At 46.1% G+C, this 16,080-nt stretch overlaps 1 protein-coding gene across 4 annotated transcripts in view; it reads left to right on the forward strand.

The window, feature by feature from the left end:
• Nucleotides 1–16,080, forward strand: part of tiam2a (TIAM Rac1 associated GEF 2a) — a 73,914-nt gene that overhangs the window by 27,839 nt on the left and 29,995 nt on the right. For 3 of the 4 annotated variants that reach the window (XM_058398185.1, XM_058398184.1, XM_058398186.1), the window contains exons 2-10: nt 1,297–1,390; nt 1,644–2,717; nt 5,213–5,690; nt 5,922–6,094; nt 7,902–8,126; nt 12,919–13,104; nt 13,351–13,497; nt 13,969–14,013; nt 15,847–15,903. In XM_058398185.1, the coding sequence (XP_058254168.1) occupies nt 1,650–2,717; nt 5,213–5,690; nt 5,922–6,094; nt 7,902–8,126; nt 12,919–13,104; nt 13,351–13,497; nt 13,969–14,013; nt 15,847–15,903 (2,379 nt within the window). In that variant the 5' untranslated portion in view covers nt 1,297–1,390; nt 1,644–1,649. The remainder of the gene's footprint in view (nt 1–1,296; nt 1,391–1,643; nt 2,718–5,212; nt 5,691–5,921; nt 6,095–7,901; nt 8,127–12,918; nt 13,105–13,350; nt 13,498–13,968; nt 14,014–15,846; nt 15,904–16,080) is intronic. The other variant, XM_058398188.1, reaches the window with a different exon arrangement.

The raw sequence follows: 16,080 nt of genomic DNA on the forward strand, positions 1-16,080 counted from the left end.
ATTTTAAGTCGGTTCCAGTGGTGGTGTTTCAGCAGACAGTAGAGCTGTATTTTTATTCAGGCGTGAGTAAGACGTTCCTCACACACACACATACACACACACACACACACACACTCTGCTGCAGCCTTGTCTGAGGCATTGATGCTTACTCAGAGACGTGTCCTGAAACACATGAGCTTCTCAGGGTAACTGGTGGACCACAGTGATGTCCAGCCCACAACTCCCTGTCTTTCTGCTTTTCTGCCTTACTGTCTCTCTCTGTCTCTCTCTCTCTCTCTGTGTCTTTCTCTCTCTCTCTCTCTCTCTCTCTCTCTCTCTCTCTTTCTCTCCCTCTCAGTGTGTGTCTGAATGTCCCAGTGTTTGTTCTAAAACGATAGAACCCTCGTTGTTCTGCATGCTTGAGCGTTTCCGGATTGAATCTTGTCTTTCAGCTGGTCAGCGTGAGAGCGCTCTTCTCCTCCTCTCTCCACCTGCTCTGTGGAAGAAGCGCTGACCGGCGTCGATGCTGATCTGGAGGTCAGATGGGGGGAAAGTTTTAGTGGATGAACACATGAGGAACAGATGTTCTCTTCATCCTCCTGGTCTCTGATATTCCCACAGTCGGGTGTTTGAGGTGCTGCGAGTCTGATTTGACTTTAAAACCTCATGCAAATGTGTTGCTTCTTGTTTTTATTAATGTTTTCTGAAGTCACAGAGAGAGATTGTAAAGAAAAATGTCCGTGGGTGATTTGACATCTGGCAAAGAAACACATCTTTTGTTTGCTTTATGCATCTTAGACGAGTGCTCGATCGAGGTATAGCGTATGAGTATTTATTTATTTATTTATTTATTGGACAGCTTTACAGGCATTTTCTGGCCACTGCTTCTTTTGGCTTCCTGCTGCAGACTTGCTCAGCAACACAGATGAGAGGGGGAAAAATTCTCTGGAATTTGTGCATTTTAAAAATAAACAGCAGCTGAAATAAAGGAAGCTTTCAAAAACTTTTTCCGAACCGTTCGGGCAAGACATGAATGACTCCTGGTGCAGAAAACAGGAGTAACGGTAGTGAGGAGTAACGGTTGAGGCTTGGACGAGAAACTGACTGTGAAAATAAATAAATCTGCCACTAAAAACGGATGGAGTTACTGAGAGGACGTCTAACGAGTTCTTGTTCGTGTCACAGAACCTTTTCTGAATCTCTGTGAACGTTTAGAGGGTTTGTTTGAGTTGTAAGTGGAATGACCAGAAGTGATGGACATGTTTAATAACTTGGTTTGTCTCATAACAGTGTTCTGTTGTTTTTTTTAATAACCAGATGAATTTGGTGGAGTTGGATGGCTAGATGACTGAAAGACGATGACAACTGCACAGACTGTGAAGATCTAGCTCTGTACTGATTTTTAGAACTGGTAAGTTTTCTTACAAGATGGTGAAATAATCTTTCTCTCTGTCCCACTCTCTCTCTCTCTCTCTCTCTAGTCCGTCTAGACCATCTTTTCAAGCTGCGCTCCATGAAATTGTTTTTAACGCTTGGAGTTTATCCACCAGCTTGTAACGAATCTCTAATCAAAGCCACGTCAATTTAATTTTAATCTCAGGATTTAACTTTTGATGAGCGCAGTGTTACTGATTGGATCTGATTGTATCTGATCTGCGTTCCAGGTCAGGATGGGAAACTCGGAGAGTCAGTACAGTGTCCAGGGATCTCGGAGCAGCAGCTTCTCGCTCCCTAACAGACAAAAGCCCTATTCATCCAAGCTCCGTTTTTCCAAAGAAGACATTTTGACACCTCATGGCTGGTGGAGGGCTGGATCACGGGGTTCTGGCTTCAAATCCAAAATGGTATCACGTGGCTGTTTGTCGCAGCACAAGTCCAATCCGTCGTCCATGTCCAGGCATTGCGACTACATCTCTAAAGGAAGAGAAGCGAAGAGAAGGATCAGCGCTCAGTGGAACGGTTCTCAGAGAGAACGTGTGAAGCAGCCATCCGAGAATGGACACCTTAAGGAACATGGACAGGATTGTAATGGTCATGCAGCAAATGGGTACAATACCCCTGAGAAGAAGACCAAAGCGGAGGAACTGGAAGATCACAGCAGCCCAAGAGTCGTGATCAAGAGTGACGGCAGCGTTCGGGTCGAGTTCAGCCACGTGTCTAAAAACTCGATGCTTCCAGACGAGAACGCAGGTTCCGTCCAGCTGCTGAAGTTTTCCCCAACGTCACACTCCATGCCCACACCGGATCGTGAATCTGCTCCAGCAGAGAGCAGCCCCATCATTAGGACCAGCAAGAGAAGCTCACTGAGCTCAGAAGGCAGCTGGTACGACTCGCCCTGGGGGCCCGGAGCCGAGCTGAATGACGAGGGGGACGTCTGCGCCCCACCCAACCGGGTATCGCAAACGCTTCCCTCTGTGCGCATCGAGTACTTCGACGAGCAGCTCCACCCTCGTCATCTTTATCGTGACCCTGTCATGGCTGCCACCTTTCCCGCTGCTGAAGATCTGACGCTTGCAAATGATCTGCCGTTCAAACACAGATCCTCGTTTGTGTGTGTGATGGAAGAACCTGTTCCAGATGAGTCCTCGGGGGCAAGGCAGTACTCTTCCTACACGTTACCGTGTCCCAAACCCAAACCCATCGCAGAGAACGCCGGAAAGAAGGAAACGATCAGGAACAGAATGAGACGACTCAGTGACTGGACCGGGAGCTTGACCAGAAGGAAGAAGAAATCAAAGGTAAGAGCAGGTTTGCTGGAGACCAGAAAGCAAGGCAAGTCAGGTATTGGTAAAATGTCTATAAGAGCGGCTCTGACAGTAATGCAGCTACACGTCACTGATATTAATGGTATATGTTGTTGTTTCTATTGTAACCACTCAAAAAAGACAGTGTAATTGATGAGGTGATGAAGTTTTCTGTGAGGAGGAATGTGTTTATGTAACATCTGTAACAATCGGAGGAGGAAGGTGTTTATGTAACATCTGTAACAGTCAGAGGAGAAGTGTGTTTATGTAACATCTGTAACAGTCAGAGGAGAAGTGTGTTTATGTAACATCTGTAACAGTCAGAGGAGAAGTGTGTTTATGTAACATCTGTAACAGTCAGAGGAGAAGTGTGTTTATGTAACATCTGTAACAGTCAGAGGAGAAGTGTGTTTATGTAACATCTGTAACAGTCAGAGGAGAAGTGTGTTTATGTAACATCTGTAACAGTCAGAGGAGAAGTGTGTTTATGTAACATCTGTAACAGTCAGAGGAGAAGTGTGTTTATGTAACATCTGTAAAAGTTGGAGGTAAAGCTCTTTTACTCTCTAAAGAGCTCTTTTACTTAAATCCTGGTCTATAAATTGCAATGATTATGATTTCTACTTAAATCTTATATGAAGGACGTAAACCTGACCCGATCTCTGTGGTGTCAGTGCAGTGTGCCATCGTGGTCACGCTTGTTTTTGTCCCATGTGGTGAACAATATTGCTTGTCGCACCGTGCCAGCTGTCGGCCCGGAGGAAGCCACGGGGTGTTACCGAATAAAACTCACGCCACTCTGGCGCAGACCTGTGCACCGGGAACACCGCAATGAGCTCAGAAACAGGCAAGCTCTGTAAGTCTGGAATTTTTCAGAACAAGGATATCCTAATTTCCGTGTGAGTACGTCAGCACTCCGCTGGACCTGCAGCTACTTCATATAAACCTGTTCTATCAGGACAGTCAGGTTAGTGCTCGTGATCTGATGATATCATGATGGGCTGTGTGACGAGCATCAGGTGCTTCAGCTTTAGCTTGGTGAGATGTTTCCATGGATCAGATTCCGGTATGTGGGTCACTTCAGATCATCTTCAGAGTCCTCTGTATTTTTGTTGTAGCATGTGTTCTCTTCAACTACAGCTCTAATCTGATTATGAAGGAGTTGTGCTGCACTCTCAGACTCTTTACTCCAGCCATCGCCTGCTTTTTCCACAATTAACCCAGAAATACATAACCATAATTTACAGCCTGTGTTTATTCTCACAAAGGAAAATGAAAGGCGTAGCACGGTGCTTGTGTTTACAAAAAAAAAAGAAGAGTTAAAAATAAGTCCTAGTGTTTACAGTCAGGGTGTCTAGCACTTTTATCACGCAGTTCACGACAATTTTACTTTAAACTTTAATGTATCGCAATGTTTTACAGAATTGTGACAGCAGTAATAGAAAAAAACAGAAATAAAAATACCTAAAAGAATGTGTAATAAAATCATTAAAAAACTTCAATCCAAAAAAATAAATATATTAAATATATTATTAATATATTTATAAATAAATATATTTTTATAAATGTATAAATAATTATAAATTATAAAAAAAATTATTTTTAAAAATGGTTACTTTAAAAAAAAAAAGATTTTTTTTAAACTAATGCAGTTGGTAAATATTGAGCAAAAAGTAAATTAATGCTGAATCGTCATGTATCATGTTTATGCTAGCTCTAGCTTTTAACAAAGAAACGGAACAATTCCATTACAATAAAAAAAAAATTCAGGCTTCATGGCCCGATGTATTTCTGTCGGTCGATTAGCTCTGATACGAGCAGTTCTCGTGACTCCAGCAGCTTCAGGGAGGTTCTCTTACCCCGCTGTACCTACCTGCTCTAAAGCACACCGGCATGGTTAGAATTATAGCTTTCTCTCTGGTGTTATCCTGCAGCTGGCACACAAACGTCCTCTGGCTACAGAGCGGATCAGCGATCTGAAGGGGCATCGACACGCTCTCCTGTAATTACACACAGCTGCTGCAGAGACGGAGGCTTTAAAGCAGAGATGTGGGGAAGGGCACTCTGCCCGGTCCAGGTTGCCTTTGAAGTGCACTCGTCTTTTTACTCTGGAGCGTCCTGTTGCATCTCCATTGCTCTGTGAAGGAGAATATCATTTACGTGGAACATGAAGTTTTCTTTATAATCTATCTACTATGAACTAATCAACCAATCACCTCGCATGCCAAGACTCGAGTGATATCTCTTACTTAACAATGTACATAATCCTTAAAATCTCTTTCAACACAGTAAAGTAGCTAACTCATGGTTATTGGATTACATTAACTGCCACTTTTAAACCTCGCTAGCTTTTAGGAAACAATAACACAGGACTGGAGTGGACAATACGTTTGGGTTCTCTATCACTATAAACATGTAATACTCTGAACGTCTTGTTAAGACGATCCATTAGTTATTTAATGACGCTTTATCTTCGTTCTCTCACCCAGGAGCCGAGATATAAAGAGCCTATCGATTGTTTCGACAGCGGTATAGATGGACTGACGGCCGACACCAGCTCCCCCTCTCAGGTGTCCAGCCTGCTGGGGTACCACAAGGTTCAGTGTCGGGGCCGCTCTCAGTCCCAGGTGCTGCCGTCCTGCAGCGGTTCTTTCTGCACCCTCCACCCAGGAACGGACGCTCTGCGGCAGAACATCTACGACAACTTCATGAGGGAGCTGGAGACAAGCCATACGGTGGCGGGAAGCGGCGAGGAACGAGGCGAGAATTCTGCAGAGGACACAGAGAGTAGCAGCCAGGAGACGCTGGGCTCGCTGGAGCAGCTGGATCTGCTGTGTGAGAAGGAGCAGGGCGTGGTCAGGAGAGCCGGCTGGTTGACTTTTAAACCTCTGCTCACGCTGCACAAAGACCGCAAGCTGGAACTGGTGGCCAGGCGCAAGTGGAAACAGTACTGGGTGACTCTTAAAGGTGTGTTATTGATGATTCCATCGTACACAGCACTCTCGTGTTCTGGATTCTGACTGGTCAGAATCAGGAAAAATAAATTCCAAAAAGGGGGAAATATTTTGCTGTAGTTAAAGAGGAACCAAAAGATTGTGAGGGTTTGTCCTTGATTATTTTCCTCTAACAGCATGTCACCGCCTCTTCTATTTACAGAGCTTATATTAATCCCACTTTAACACTCGTTTCTTCCTCTAGGCTGCACTCTCCTGTTTTATGAGACGTATGGAAAAGGTTCTCCGGAGCAGGAGACTTTACCAAGCTACGCTCTGCTGGCTGAGGACGGGATCGTCCAGGCCGTCCCCGAACACCCGAAGAAGGAGAATGTGTTCTGCCTCAGCAATGCCTATGGTGACGTCTACCTCTTTCAGGTGGGTCCAGAGCACTGGAGCTGCATTAGAGTCGTATTAGAAAAGTCTCTGGACCTTCACACATCACTGCAGCTGTAGAAAGGAAGCAATTCTGTGTAGAGATTTGTTTATTTATTTATTTATTTATTGATTTACACTTTGCTGTGGCTCGAGAAATATCCTTATAGATAGATCAGGTTCTATAGCTACCCTGCATGCTGGATTTTTTTTTAACCCTTTGCCAAAAAAAAATAATAATTACATGCTAAAAAAAATCTTTTGAAAACAGAAATCTTTCTTATTTTCTTCCACAAAAAAAAAACCTTGTGTACATGTAAAAGTGCTTTTGTATATATATATATATATATAGATGTGAGCGTGTAGACGGGAATCACATGAACAGAACTCTCAGACGTTTTCTATCCTGTCTCGGTCAGATCCGTTTACACGTGTGCAACAACGTCCAGTTATAAAATTCAGAATGGTTTGTAAAGATATAAATGGGGCAGCTGGTCATTTTGATGGAAAAAATGCATTGTAGCAGAAACAAGAAAAAAACAAGCGTGTCAGAAGCTCCTTGTTAAACCACATCTCCAGGACGGTATTTTCAGAAGCCTTTAATTATGTGCAGTTTTCCGGCTTTTTCCGGAGTCAGAACCCTGCCTACGAGTGTCCTGTGGAATGCCGGGAATGTGGAACGCTCATGTGGAACGAATGTCCTGCCAGCCGTCATGAAAAGCTCTGTTCACACTTCAGCCCAGAAATCAGCAGCACAAACCCCACTGTGGGGGTTTTTCTTCGTCTCCATTAAAGCCGCAGCTTCGTTCCTGCACCCGGGCTCCTGAGAACCAGAACCTGACGCCAGTCCACACTGACATCAGCTCACAGCTCTTCCTGGTTCAGGGTTTAAAAAGAACTATCTATAGGCTTCTTTGGATAGTTCAGGGTTCTCTGCTCCAGCTGGAAACTCTCTGTTGTCAGGTTCTAGGTAGAACATTTAAGAGTCCTCCAAAGAATGGACCGATGGACACCTATGGGTTCTAGATTGAAACTTTATTTGTATCCTAAAACTTAGATGTTAAATGTGCACTGTTAGGAAAGAGGGTTCCTTCTGGGTTCTTTGAGTGGATTTGTTTGGGCTTAGCTTTTTGAAATATGTAGAAATGAACCTGATTTAAGAACCTGATTTATTCTCAACTTTCTAAACTTTCTCTATTTTAGCTCGTTAATGCGTGCTCAGTCCCACTGAGAACGCTTAAAGGTTCTTGACTTTTTTTGGTTCTAAGAAGTTAACATAAACTCACTCTAAACAGAACAGCAGTTCTTTGGATAGGTAAGGGTTCTCAGATCCGAAGAATACAGAATCCTTTTCCATTTGTAGGGTTCTAGATTTAAACTTTTTAAAAGCTTATACGCATGCATATGTACGAAAGAAGTTCTTTGACGGTGCTTACTCCTAGGGTTCCTCAAGGCTTCTTTGGATAGTTAAGGGTTCTCTGCTCCAATTGGAAACTTTCTGTTGTCAGGCTCCACAAAGAACATTTAAGAGACCTCCAATATGGACCAAGAACTCCTAAGGGTTCTAGATTGAAAGCTATTTGTATCCTGTATCTTAAATGTTACTATTAGTAAAAAGGGTTCCTCCTTGGTTCTTTGGGTGGATTTTTTTGGGCGCTCAGCTTTTTTGAAATAAGTAGAAATGATTCAAGAACCTGATTATCACCTGAGTTCTCAGAGGAAATGGAGACGTTGGAGACATGAAACCGTATCACAAATTCATAATGATGTCAATTTTTTCAAGGCTTGTTCTTCTGTGTGCTCTCTTCAGGCCACGAGTCAGACGGATTTGGAGAACTGGGTTACTGCGATCCACTCGGCCAGCGCATCTCTGTTCGCTAAGCGCCACGGCAAGGAGGACACGGTGCTCCTGCTCCGAGGACAGATCCGCAGTCTGCTGCAGAAAATTGACATGGATGGAAAGATGAAGAAGATGGCGGAGCTTCAGCTGTCTATCGTAACTGATCCAAAGAACCGGAAGGCCATCGAGAACCAGGTGAGAGAAAGCTCTAGAGAAAGACACATGTAGGGTCATGTAATGACATTAAACCTGAGCTAGATTTGTGTTAAATTTGCACCAGCTGGTTCTTTAACTGGTTAAATGGGTTCTGTGTGGAACATTGTCTCGGGTTCTGAGGTTCTACACACAACTTTTAAGGTTTTTCCTATCAGAGGGAGAAATCACAGAAGCGATCAGGTTCCCTAGCTGTCCAAAAGAGGTTGGTGTCTTTACTGAGCGGCAAGTACTCTGCTCTAGGGTTCTGTGGAGAACCTTTCTAAAGGTTCCCTCACACCTTTAATACACACGTTTTAGTGTGTAAAACAACAGCCTTCTCTGCATGCTAACAGGGTTAAAGAGGTTTACAGTGGAAACATGCTGTAGTACTGTTCTACGTAGAACCTGCAAGGAGAACCCTGAAGAACCCGTGAGTGAAGTTTCTCAGAAGATTATGTTCTGTGTGTGTGTGAGATGCGTTTCCCATGATTTCAGTCCCATGATGAAAGATGGAGCGAAGCTGTTTCCAGGTTCTCAGTCACGCTTATTGCCCTAGTGCAGGGGTCAGGGAGAGGCCAGAGGCCAGAGACCAGGGGCTTATCCTCGGTGAGAGGGTACCAGGCAGTGTGTGAGGAATTTGGGGAGGGGGTAAGAGGTTAACCTCGTCTCAGAAGCTGCACCTCTTTGAACTTGTGTCTCTTTAAATCAGTGCCAGCTGAGTGTGAGTATGCGTGTGTGAGTGTGCGAGTGTGCGAGTATGCGTGTGCGAGTATGCGTGTGTGTGTGTGAGTATGCGTGTGCGAGTGTGTGAGTATGCATGTGTGAGTATACGTCTGTGAGTATGCGTGTGCGAGTATACGTGTGCGAGTATGCGTGTGTGTGTGTGAGTATGCGTGTGCGAGTGTGTGAGTATGCAAGTGTGAGTATGCGTGTGCGAGTATGCGTATGTGTGCGAGTATGTGTGTGCGAGTATGTGTGTGCGAGTATGCGTGTGCGAGTATGCGTGTGCGAGTATGCGTGTGTGTGTGAGTATGCGTGTGTGAGTGAGTGAGTATGCGTCTGTGAGTATGCGTGTGTGAGTGTGTGAGTATGCGTCTGTGAGTATGCGTGTGTGAGTGTGTGAGTATGCGTCTGTGAGTATGCGTGTGTGCGTGAGTGAGTATGCGTCTGTGAGTATGCGTGTGTGAGTGTGAGTATGCGTGTGTGCGTGAGTGAGTATGCGTCTGTGAGTATGCGTGTGTGAGTGTGTGAGTATGCGTCTGTGAGTATGCGTGTGTGCGTGAGTGAGTATGCGTCTGTGAGTATGCGTGTGTGAGTGTGAGTATGCGTGTGTGCGTGAGTGAGTATGCGTCTGTGAGTATGCGTGTGTGCGTGAGTGAGTATGCGTCTGTGAGTATGCGTGTGTGCGTGAGTGAGTATGCGTCTGTGAGTATGCGTCTGTGAGTATGCGTGTGTGAGTGTGTGAGTATGCGTCTGTGAGTATGCGTGTGTGCGTGAGTGAGTATGCGTCTGTGAGTATGCGTGTGTGCGTGAGTGAGTATGCGTCTGTGAGTATGCGTGTGTGCGTGAGTGAGTATGCGTCTGTGAGTATGCGTGTGTGCGTGAGTGAGTATGCGTCTGTGAGTATGCGTGTGTGAGTGTGAGTATGCGTGTGTGCGTGAGTGAGTATGCGTCTGTGAGTATGCGTGTGAGTGTGTGAGTATGCGTCTGTGAGTATGCGTGTGTGCGTGAGTGAGTATGCGTCTGTGAGTATGCGTGTGTGAGTGTGTGAGTATGCGTCTGTGAGTATGCGTGTGTGAGTGAGTGAGTATGCGTCTGTGAGTATGCGTGTGTGAGTGTGTGAGTATGCGTCTGTGAGTATGCGTGTGTGAGTGTGAGTATGCGTGTGTGCGTGAGTGAGTATGCGTCTGTGAGTATGCGTGTGTGTGTGTGAGTATGCGTCTGTGAGTATGCGTCTGTGAGTATGCGTGTGTGAGTGTGAGTATGCGTGTGTGCGTGAGTGAGTATGCGTCTGTGAGTATGCGTGTGTGAGTGTGTGAGTATGCGTCTGTGAGTATGCGTGTGTGCGTGAGTGAGTATGCGTCTGTGAGTATGCGTGTGTGAGTGTGTGAGTATGCGTCTGTGAGTATGCGTGTGCGTGAGTGAGTATGCGTCTGTGAGTATGCGTGTGTGAGTGTGAGTATGCGTGTGAGTGTGTGAGTATGCGTCTGTGAGTATGCGTGTGCGTGAGTGAGTATGCGTCTGTGAGTATGCGTGTGTGCGTGAGTGAGTATGCGTCTGTGAGTATGCGTGTGTGAGTGTGAGTATGCGTGTGAGTGTGTGAGTATGCGTCTGTGAGTATGCGTGTGTGAGTATGCGTCTGTGAGTATGCGTGTGTGCGTGAGTGAGTATGCGTCTGTGAGTATGCGTGTGTGAGTGTGAGTATGCGTCTGTGAGTATGCGTGTGAGTGTGTGAGTATGCGTCTGTGAGTATGCGTGTGCGTGAGTGAGTATGCGTCTGTGAGTATGCGTGTGTGAGTGTGTGAGTATGCGTCTGTGAGTATGCGTGTGTGAGTGTGTGAGTATGCGTCTGTGAGTATGCGTCTGTGAGTGTGTGAGTATGCGTCTGTGAGTATGCGTGTGCGTGAGTGAGTATGCGTCTGTGAGTATGCGTGTGTGAGTGTGTGAGTATGCGTCTGTGAGTATGCGTGTGTGCGTGAGTGAGTATGCGTCTGTGAGTATGCGTGTGTGAGTGTGTGAGTATGCGTCTGTGAGTATGCGTGTGTGAGTGTGAGTATGCGTGTGTGCGTGAGTGAGTATGCGTCTGTGAGTATGCGTGTGTGAGTGTGAGTATGCGTGTGTGCGTGAGTGAGTATGCGTCTGTGAGTATGCGTGTGTGAGTGTGTGAGTATGCGTCTGTGAGTATGCGTGTGTGAGTGAGTGAGTATGCGTCTGTGAGTATGAGTATGCGTGTGTGCGTGAGTGAGTATGCGTCTGTGAGTATGCGTGTGTGAGTGTGTGAGTATGCGTCTGTGAGTATGCGTGTGTGAGTGTGTGAGTATGCGTCTGTGAGTATGCGTGTGTGAGTGTGTGAGTATGCGTCTGTGAGTATGCGTGTGTGAGTGTGAGTATGCGTGTGTGCGTGAGTGAGTATGCGTCTGTGAGTATGCGTGTGTGAGTGTGTGAGTATGCGTCTGTGAGTATGCGTGTGTGAGTGTGTGAGTATGCGTCTGTGAGTATGCGTGTGTGAGTGTGTGAGTATGCGTCTGTGAGTATGCGTGTGTGAGTGTGAGTATGCGTGTGTGCGTGAGTGAGTATGCGTCTGTGAGTATGCGTGTGTGAGTGTGTGAGTATGCGTCTGTGAGTATGCGTGTGTGAGTGAGTGAGTATGCGTCTGTGAGTATGCGTGTGTGAGTGTGTGAGTATGCGTCTGTGAGTATGCGTGTGTGCGTGAGTGAGTATGCGTCTGTGAGTATGCGTGTGTGTGTGTGAGTATGCGTCTGTGAGTATGCGTGTGTGCGTGAGTGAGTATGCGTCTGTGAGTATGCGTGTGTGAGTGTGAGTATGCGTGTGTGCGTGAGTGAGTATGCGTCTGTGAGTATGCGTCTGTGAGTATGCGTGTGTGAGTGAGTGAGTATGCGTCTGTGAGTATGCGTGTGTGCGTGAGTGAGTATGCGTCTGTGAGTATGCGTGTGTGCGTGAGTGAGTATGCGTCTGTGAGTATGCGTGTGTGAGTGTGTGAGTATGCGTCTGTGAGTATGCGTGTGTGAGTGAGTGAGTATGCGTCTGTGAGTATGCGTGTGTGCGTGAGTGAGTATGCGTCTGTGAGTATGCGTGTGTGAGTGTGAGTATGCGTGTGTGCGTGAGTGAGTATGCGTCTGTGAGTATGCGTGTGAGTGAGTGAGTATGCGTCTGTGAGTATGCGTGTGTGTGTGTGTGAGTATGCGTCTGTGAGTATGCGTGTGTGCGTGAGTGAGTATGCGTCTGTGAGTATGCGTGTGTGTGTGTGTGAGTATGCGTCTGTGAGTATGCGTGTGTGCGTGAGTGAGTATGCGTCTGTGAGTATGCGTGTGTGCGTGAGTGTGGACCCGAGACAATTTAAAAAAAACCTTCCAGGTCAGTTTATCAGACTCAGGGTAGTTGTCATTTTTTAAAATCTAGTTTTTATTACTCGAATAAATTTGCATATTAATGTGTCTCACTTTCTACAGAGCCCCAAACCCGGTGCAGTTCAGCGCTAACATTACACCTGCAGGTCTCTGCTGTTCACTGGTCAGGTGGAGATGTATTGGGGTTCTGACCTCATGAACCGTCCTGCTGTTTGTCTCTCGGTTAAACCAGACAGACGTATTTAAAAGCAGCAGCGTGTCTGACAAGATTTACTCTGTCCTGTGATTTAGGGAAAATATTAAACGCTTCATAGCTGCTTTAGTTCAGAAATCCTCTTTGCTCTGTGTGTGTGTGTGTGTGTGTGTGTGTGTGTGTGCGCGCACTTTAGGGGCAACAGGAGCCAATGAAATGTTAAATGCGCCCCCCTCTTCACTGTCTTTCACTGTCTCTATCTGTCTCTCTCTATCTGTCTCTCTCTCTCTGTCTCTCTCTCTCTCTCAGTCTCTCTCTCTCTTTCTGTCTCTCTCTGTAAATTTTGTAATGGTGAAGTGGGGGTTGACCACACACAATCAAGACCATTTGAGGGCAATCACACACACCCACACACCCACATACACACACACACACTCAAATCCGTGACTTTTCTCCTGATTGTTCTCTCCCAGTCCCAGTCTCCTCCTCACTCGGTCTTGCTCTTCCACAGATCCAGCAGTGGGATCAGAACCTGGAGAGGTTCAACATCGATTTGTTCCGTATGCGCTGTTACCTGGCCAGTCTGCAGGGAGGAGAGCTGCCCAATCCCAAGAGCCTCCTGGCCACTGTAAGCCGTCCATCTAAAGCTGCTCTTGGACGCCTGGGAATCTTCTCTGTCTCCTCTTTCCACGCATTGGTCAGTCTCGGTTCTCCAACACACAGAAAACTCCTCTCTCATCCACATAAACACACACACACTCTGAATCAGAAGGTGTTGATTAGTTTTCTAACACATCATCGTTTCTATAGTAACAGCTTCTTCACAGATATGAACAGGTTATTTTATAGTATTTTATTTTAGCCATTTATAATGGTGTTTTTATGTCTCTCTCTCTCTCTCTCGCTATCGCTTACTTTCTCTCTCTCTCTCTCTCTCTCTCAGATCTGCTCCAGAGACGAGGCCACCCTGAGGAAACGTTCTCTGTCTCTGTCCCAGAGAAGCCGTAGTAGAAGAGGCGTGTTCTCGTCGCTCAAAGGCCTGGACAGTTTGACCAAACGCAGCCGAGAGAAGAGACCCTGTGCCTCACAGGTACCACGCTCTCAACTCTTCACCAGGCGTTAATATAAACCTGCCATTTGCAAGACGTTTATCATCTCCTGACCAATCAGAGTGTAGAGTTTGAAAGTGGTGTTAAATAGAGCAACAAATAAATCATCTGAAGTGTTAAGCATTGTATCGGCTTGTTAAGTGGTGTAAAAACCTGCATTAAACATTACAATGCATGCGTTAAAGAATGCGAAGGCATTTTTGTAATGAAGCATCGTTCTGTCTCCGTGTTGCTAAGGAAATCCCGGCGTTTGTAGATCCTGTCATCTCTGCTAATTATCACGTTGAGAGAGATGATTATTTCTAGACGTCACACAGTCTGCTAGCTCAGCCTTTTCTCTTTAGGTCTTTAGGAACGTAATACTTTAATGCATGGCCACTTTGACGCCTGATAAATATACACAGCGAGTAAAAAAAGCATCTCTTTCTCTTTTATTTCATTTCTTTGGCAAGGATTGCATTTCCATGAGCTCCTGCTCTCACACTGCTGTTTGTGAGGTAAGAGGAAAAGCTCTGCTCGCATTGCGTGCTTTATCCTACTGATGTTGTGGCTCTGCGCTCTGTGTAACACACACACACGCGCACACACACACACACAGAGAGCCACTGCCTGCTCCTTGTCTTCCCGTGTGGCTTTAACACAGTGTGTGTATTTTGGGGAACATCCCCGTCCCCGTGTGTGTGTGGTGTAATCGGACACTGACACCGCAGTGCTGAAAGAGACGCGATGGAGAGAGGGTTCATAAATTATTAAAAGGCGTGTGGGGTAAACTGCAGCTCTGTGAGGGGCAGCCCTGAGCAGACAGACAGATGGTTTGTGTAAGAGATCTGCACCAGGGCGCCCATATCACACTGGGTTTATGACTCGGGCCTCATGTCAAGGTCTCTCTCTCTCTCTCTCTCTCTCTCTATTGTTTTTCTGTCTCGTCTCTCTCTCTCTCTCTCTCTATTGTTTTTCTGTCTCGTCTCTCTCTCTCTCTCTCTCTCTCTCTCTCTCTCTATTGTTTTTCTGTCTCGTCTCTCTCTCTCTCTCTCTCTCTCTCTGTGTCTCCCTGTCACCCCCCCATGTCTCCCTGTCACCCCCCCGTGTCTCCCTGTCAACCCCCCCCTTGTATGTCCTGTTTCTCTCTCTCTCTCTATTGTTTTTCTGCCTTGTCTCTCTCTCTCTCTCTCTCTCTCTCTGTCTGTGTCTCCCTGTCCCCCCCCCGTGTCTCCCTGTCAACCCCCCCCTTGTATGTCCTGTTTCTCTCTCTCTCTCTATTGTTTTTGTCTTGTCTCTCTCTCTCTCTCTCTCTCTCTCTGTCTGTGTCTCCCTGTCACCCCCCCCCTCACTCTCTGTCTCCCTGTCAACCCCCCCTCCTGTGTCTCCCTGTCCATCCCCCCCTCTTGTATGTCCTGTCTCTCTCTCTCTCTCTCTCTCTCTCTCTAACTCTCTCTGTGTGTCTCCCTGTCACCCCCCTCTCTGTCTGTCTTTCTCTCTCTCTCTTGCCCCCCCCTCTTTATGTCTCTTTTTCTTTATGTCTCTCTGTCTCTTGTCTCTATGCCCCCCTTTCTCTGCTCCTTAATGGTGTTTAGTTTTTCACAGTAGGGATGAAGGCTGAACTTGATATCATGAGATATCTCTCACTCTCTCTCTCTCACACACACACACACACACACACACACACACACACACAGAGTGCCAGATCCAGAGACCCGTTAGTCAACCAAGTCAGTGATCTGTCCTGTTTATTTATTTAAATCACCATTAGCACAAAGTCATCAGTCACCACCTAACGATGAAATGCATGGACTTGTACTGTGTGTGTGTGTGTGTGTGTGTGTGTGCTCAGTCTCTGGGCAATAACAGTGTTCATTTCATTCCATTTCATGGCTTCTGCTTCTTACTCATGCTCTATCAAAGCTGTCTGTGTGTTTGTTTCTGTCTGTCCATCTGTGTTTCTGTGTGTCTGTTTTTGTCTGTATGTGTGTCTGTATGTCTGCTTCTATCTGTCTGTGTGTGAGTTTCTGTTTTTCTTTCTGTCTGTGTGTCTTTCTGGTTTTCCTGTCTGTCTGTTTCTGTCTGTGTTTCTGTCTGTCTGCTTCTGTCTTCTGTCTCTCCTTTTCTCTCTGTATGTTTCTCCTTCTGTCTCTCCCTCTATCTCTTCCTGTCTGTCTCTCTCCCTCTCTGTCTGTTTCTGTCTATGCCTGTCTCCCTATCACTGCCTTTCTGTTTGTCTCTCTCTCTCTCTCTCTGTCTGTCTCTCTCTGTCTGTGTGTGTGTGTCTGTCTCTCTGAGAGTGAGAGTAAGACAGTTAGAGTGTGTGTTGACGTGTGTTTGTTGTGTTTCAGGTTTTTGACAGCGCAGCAGGAGAACACTTCAGCTTGGTTCCTCCGTGTAGCAGAGAGGTAAATCGTCACGTTTGTTTTTTACGTGTTTCACGTGTATCCAGTGTCTGTTGGAATAAAAAGATCTGTAGTTTGATCTGCAGTGTGATGTGTGTACTCAACACGTGTGCACAGAGGAATGTTTTTCCTCTCCTCCCTCACGTCTGTTTTTCCCTCTGACTCACACATGCGTTATTG

This window comes from Hemibagrus wyckioides, linkage group LG09, assembly GCF_019097595.1.
Source record: "Hemibagrus wyckioides isolate EC202008001 linkage group LG09, SWU_Hwy_1.0, whole genome shotgun sequence".
Classification (NCBI taxonomy): domain Eukaryota; kingdom Metazoa; phylum Chordata; class Actinopteri; order Siluriformes; family Bagridae; genus Hemibagrus; species Hemibagrus wyckioides.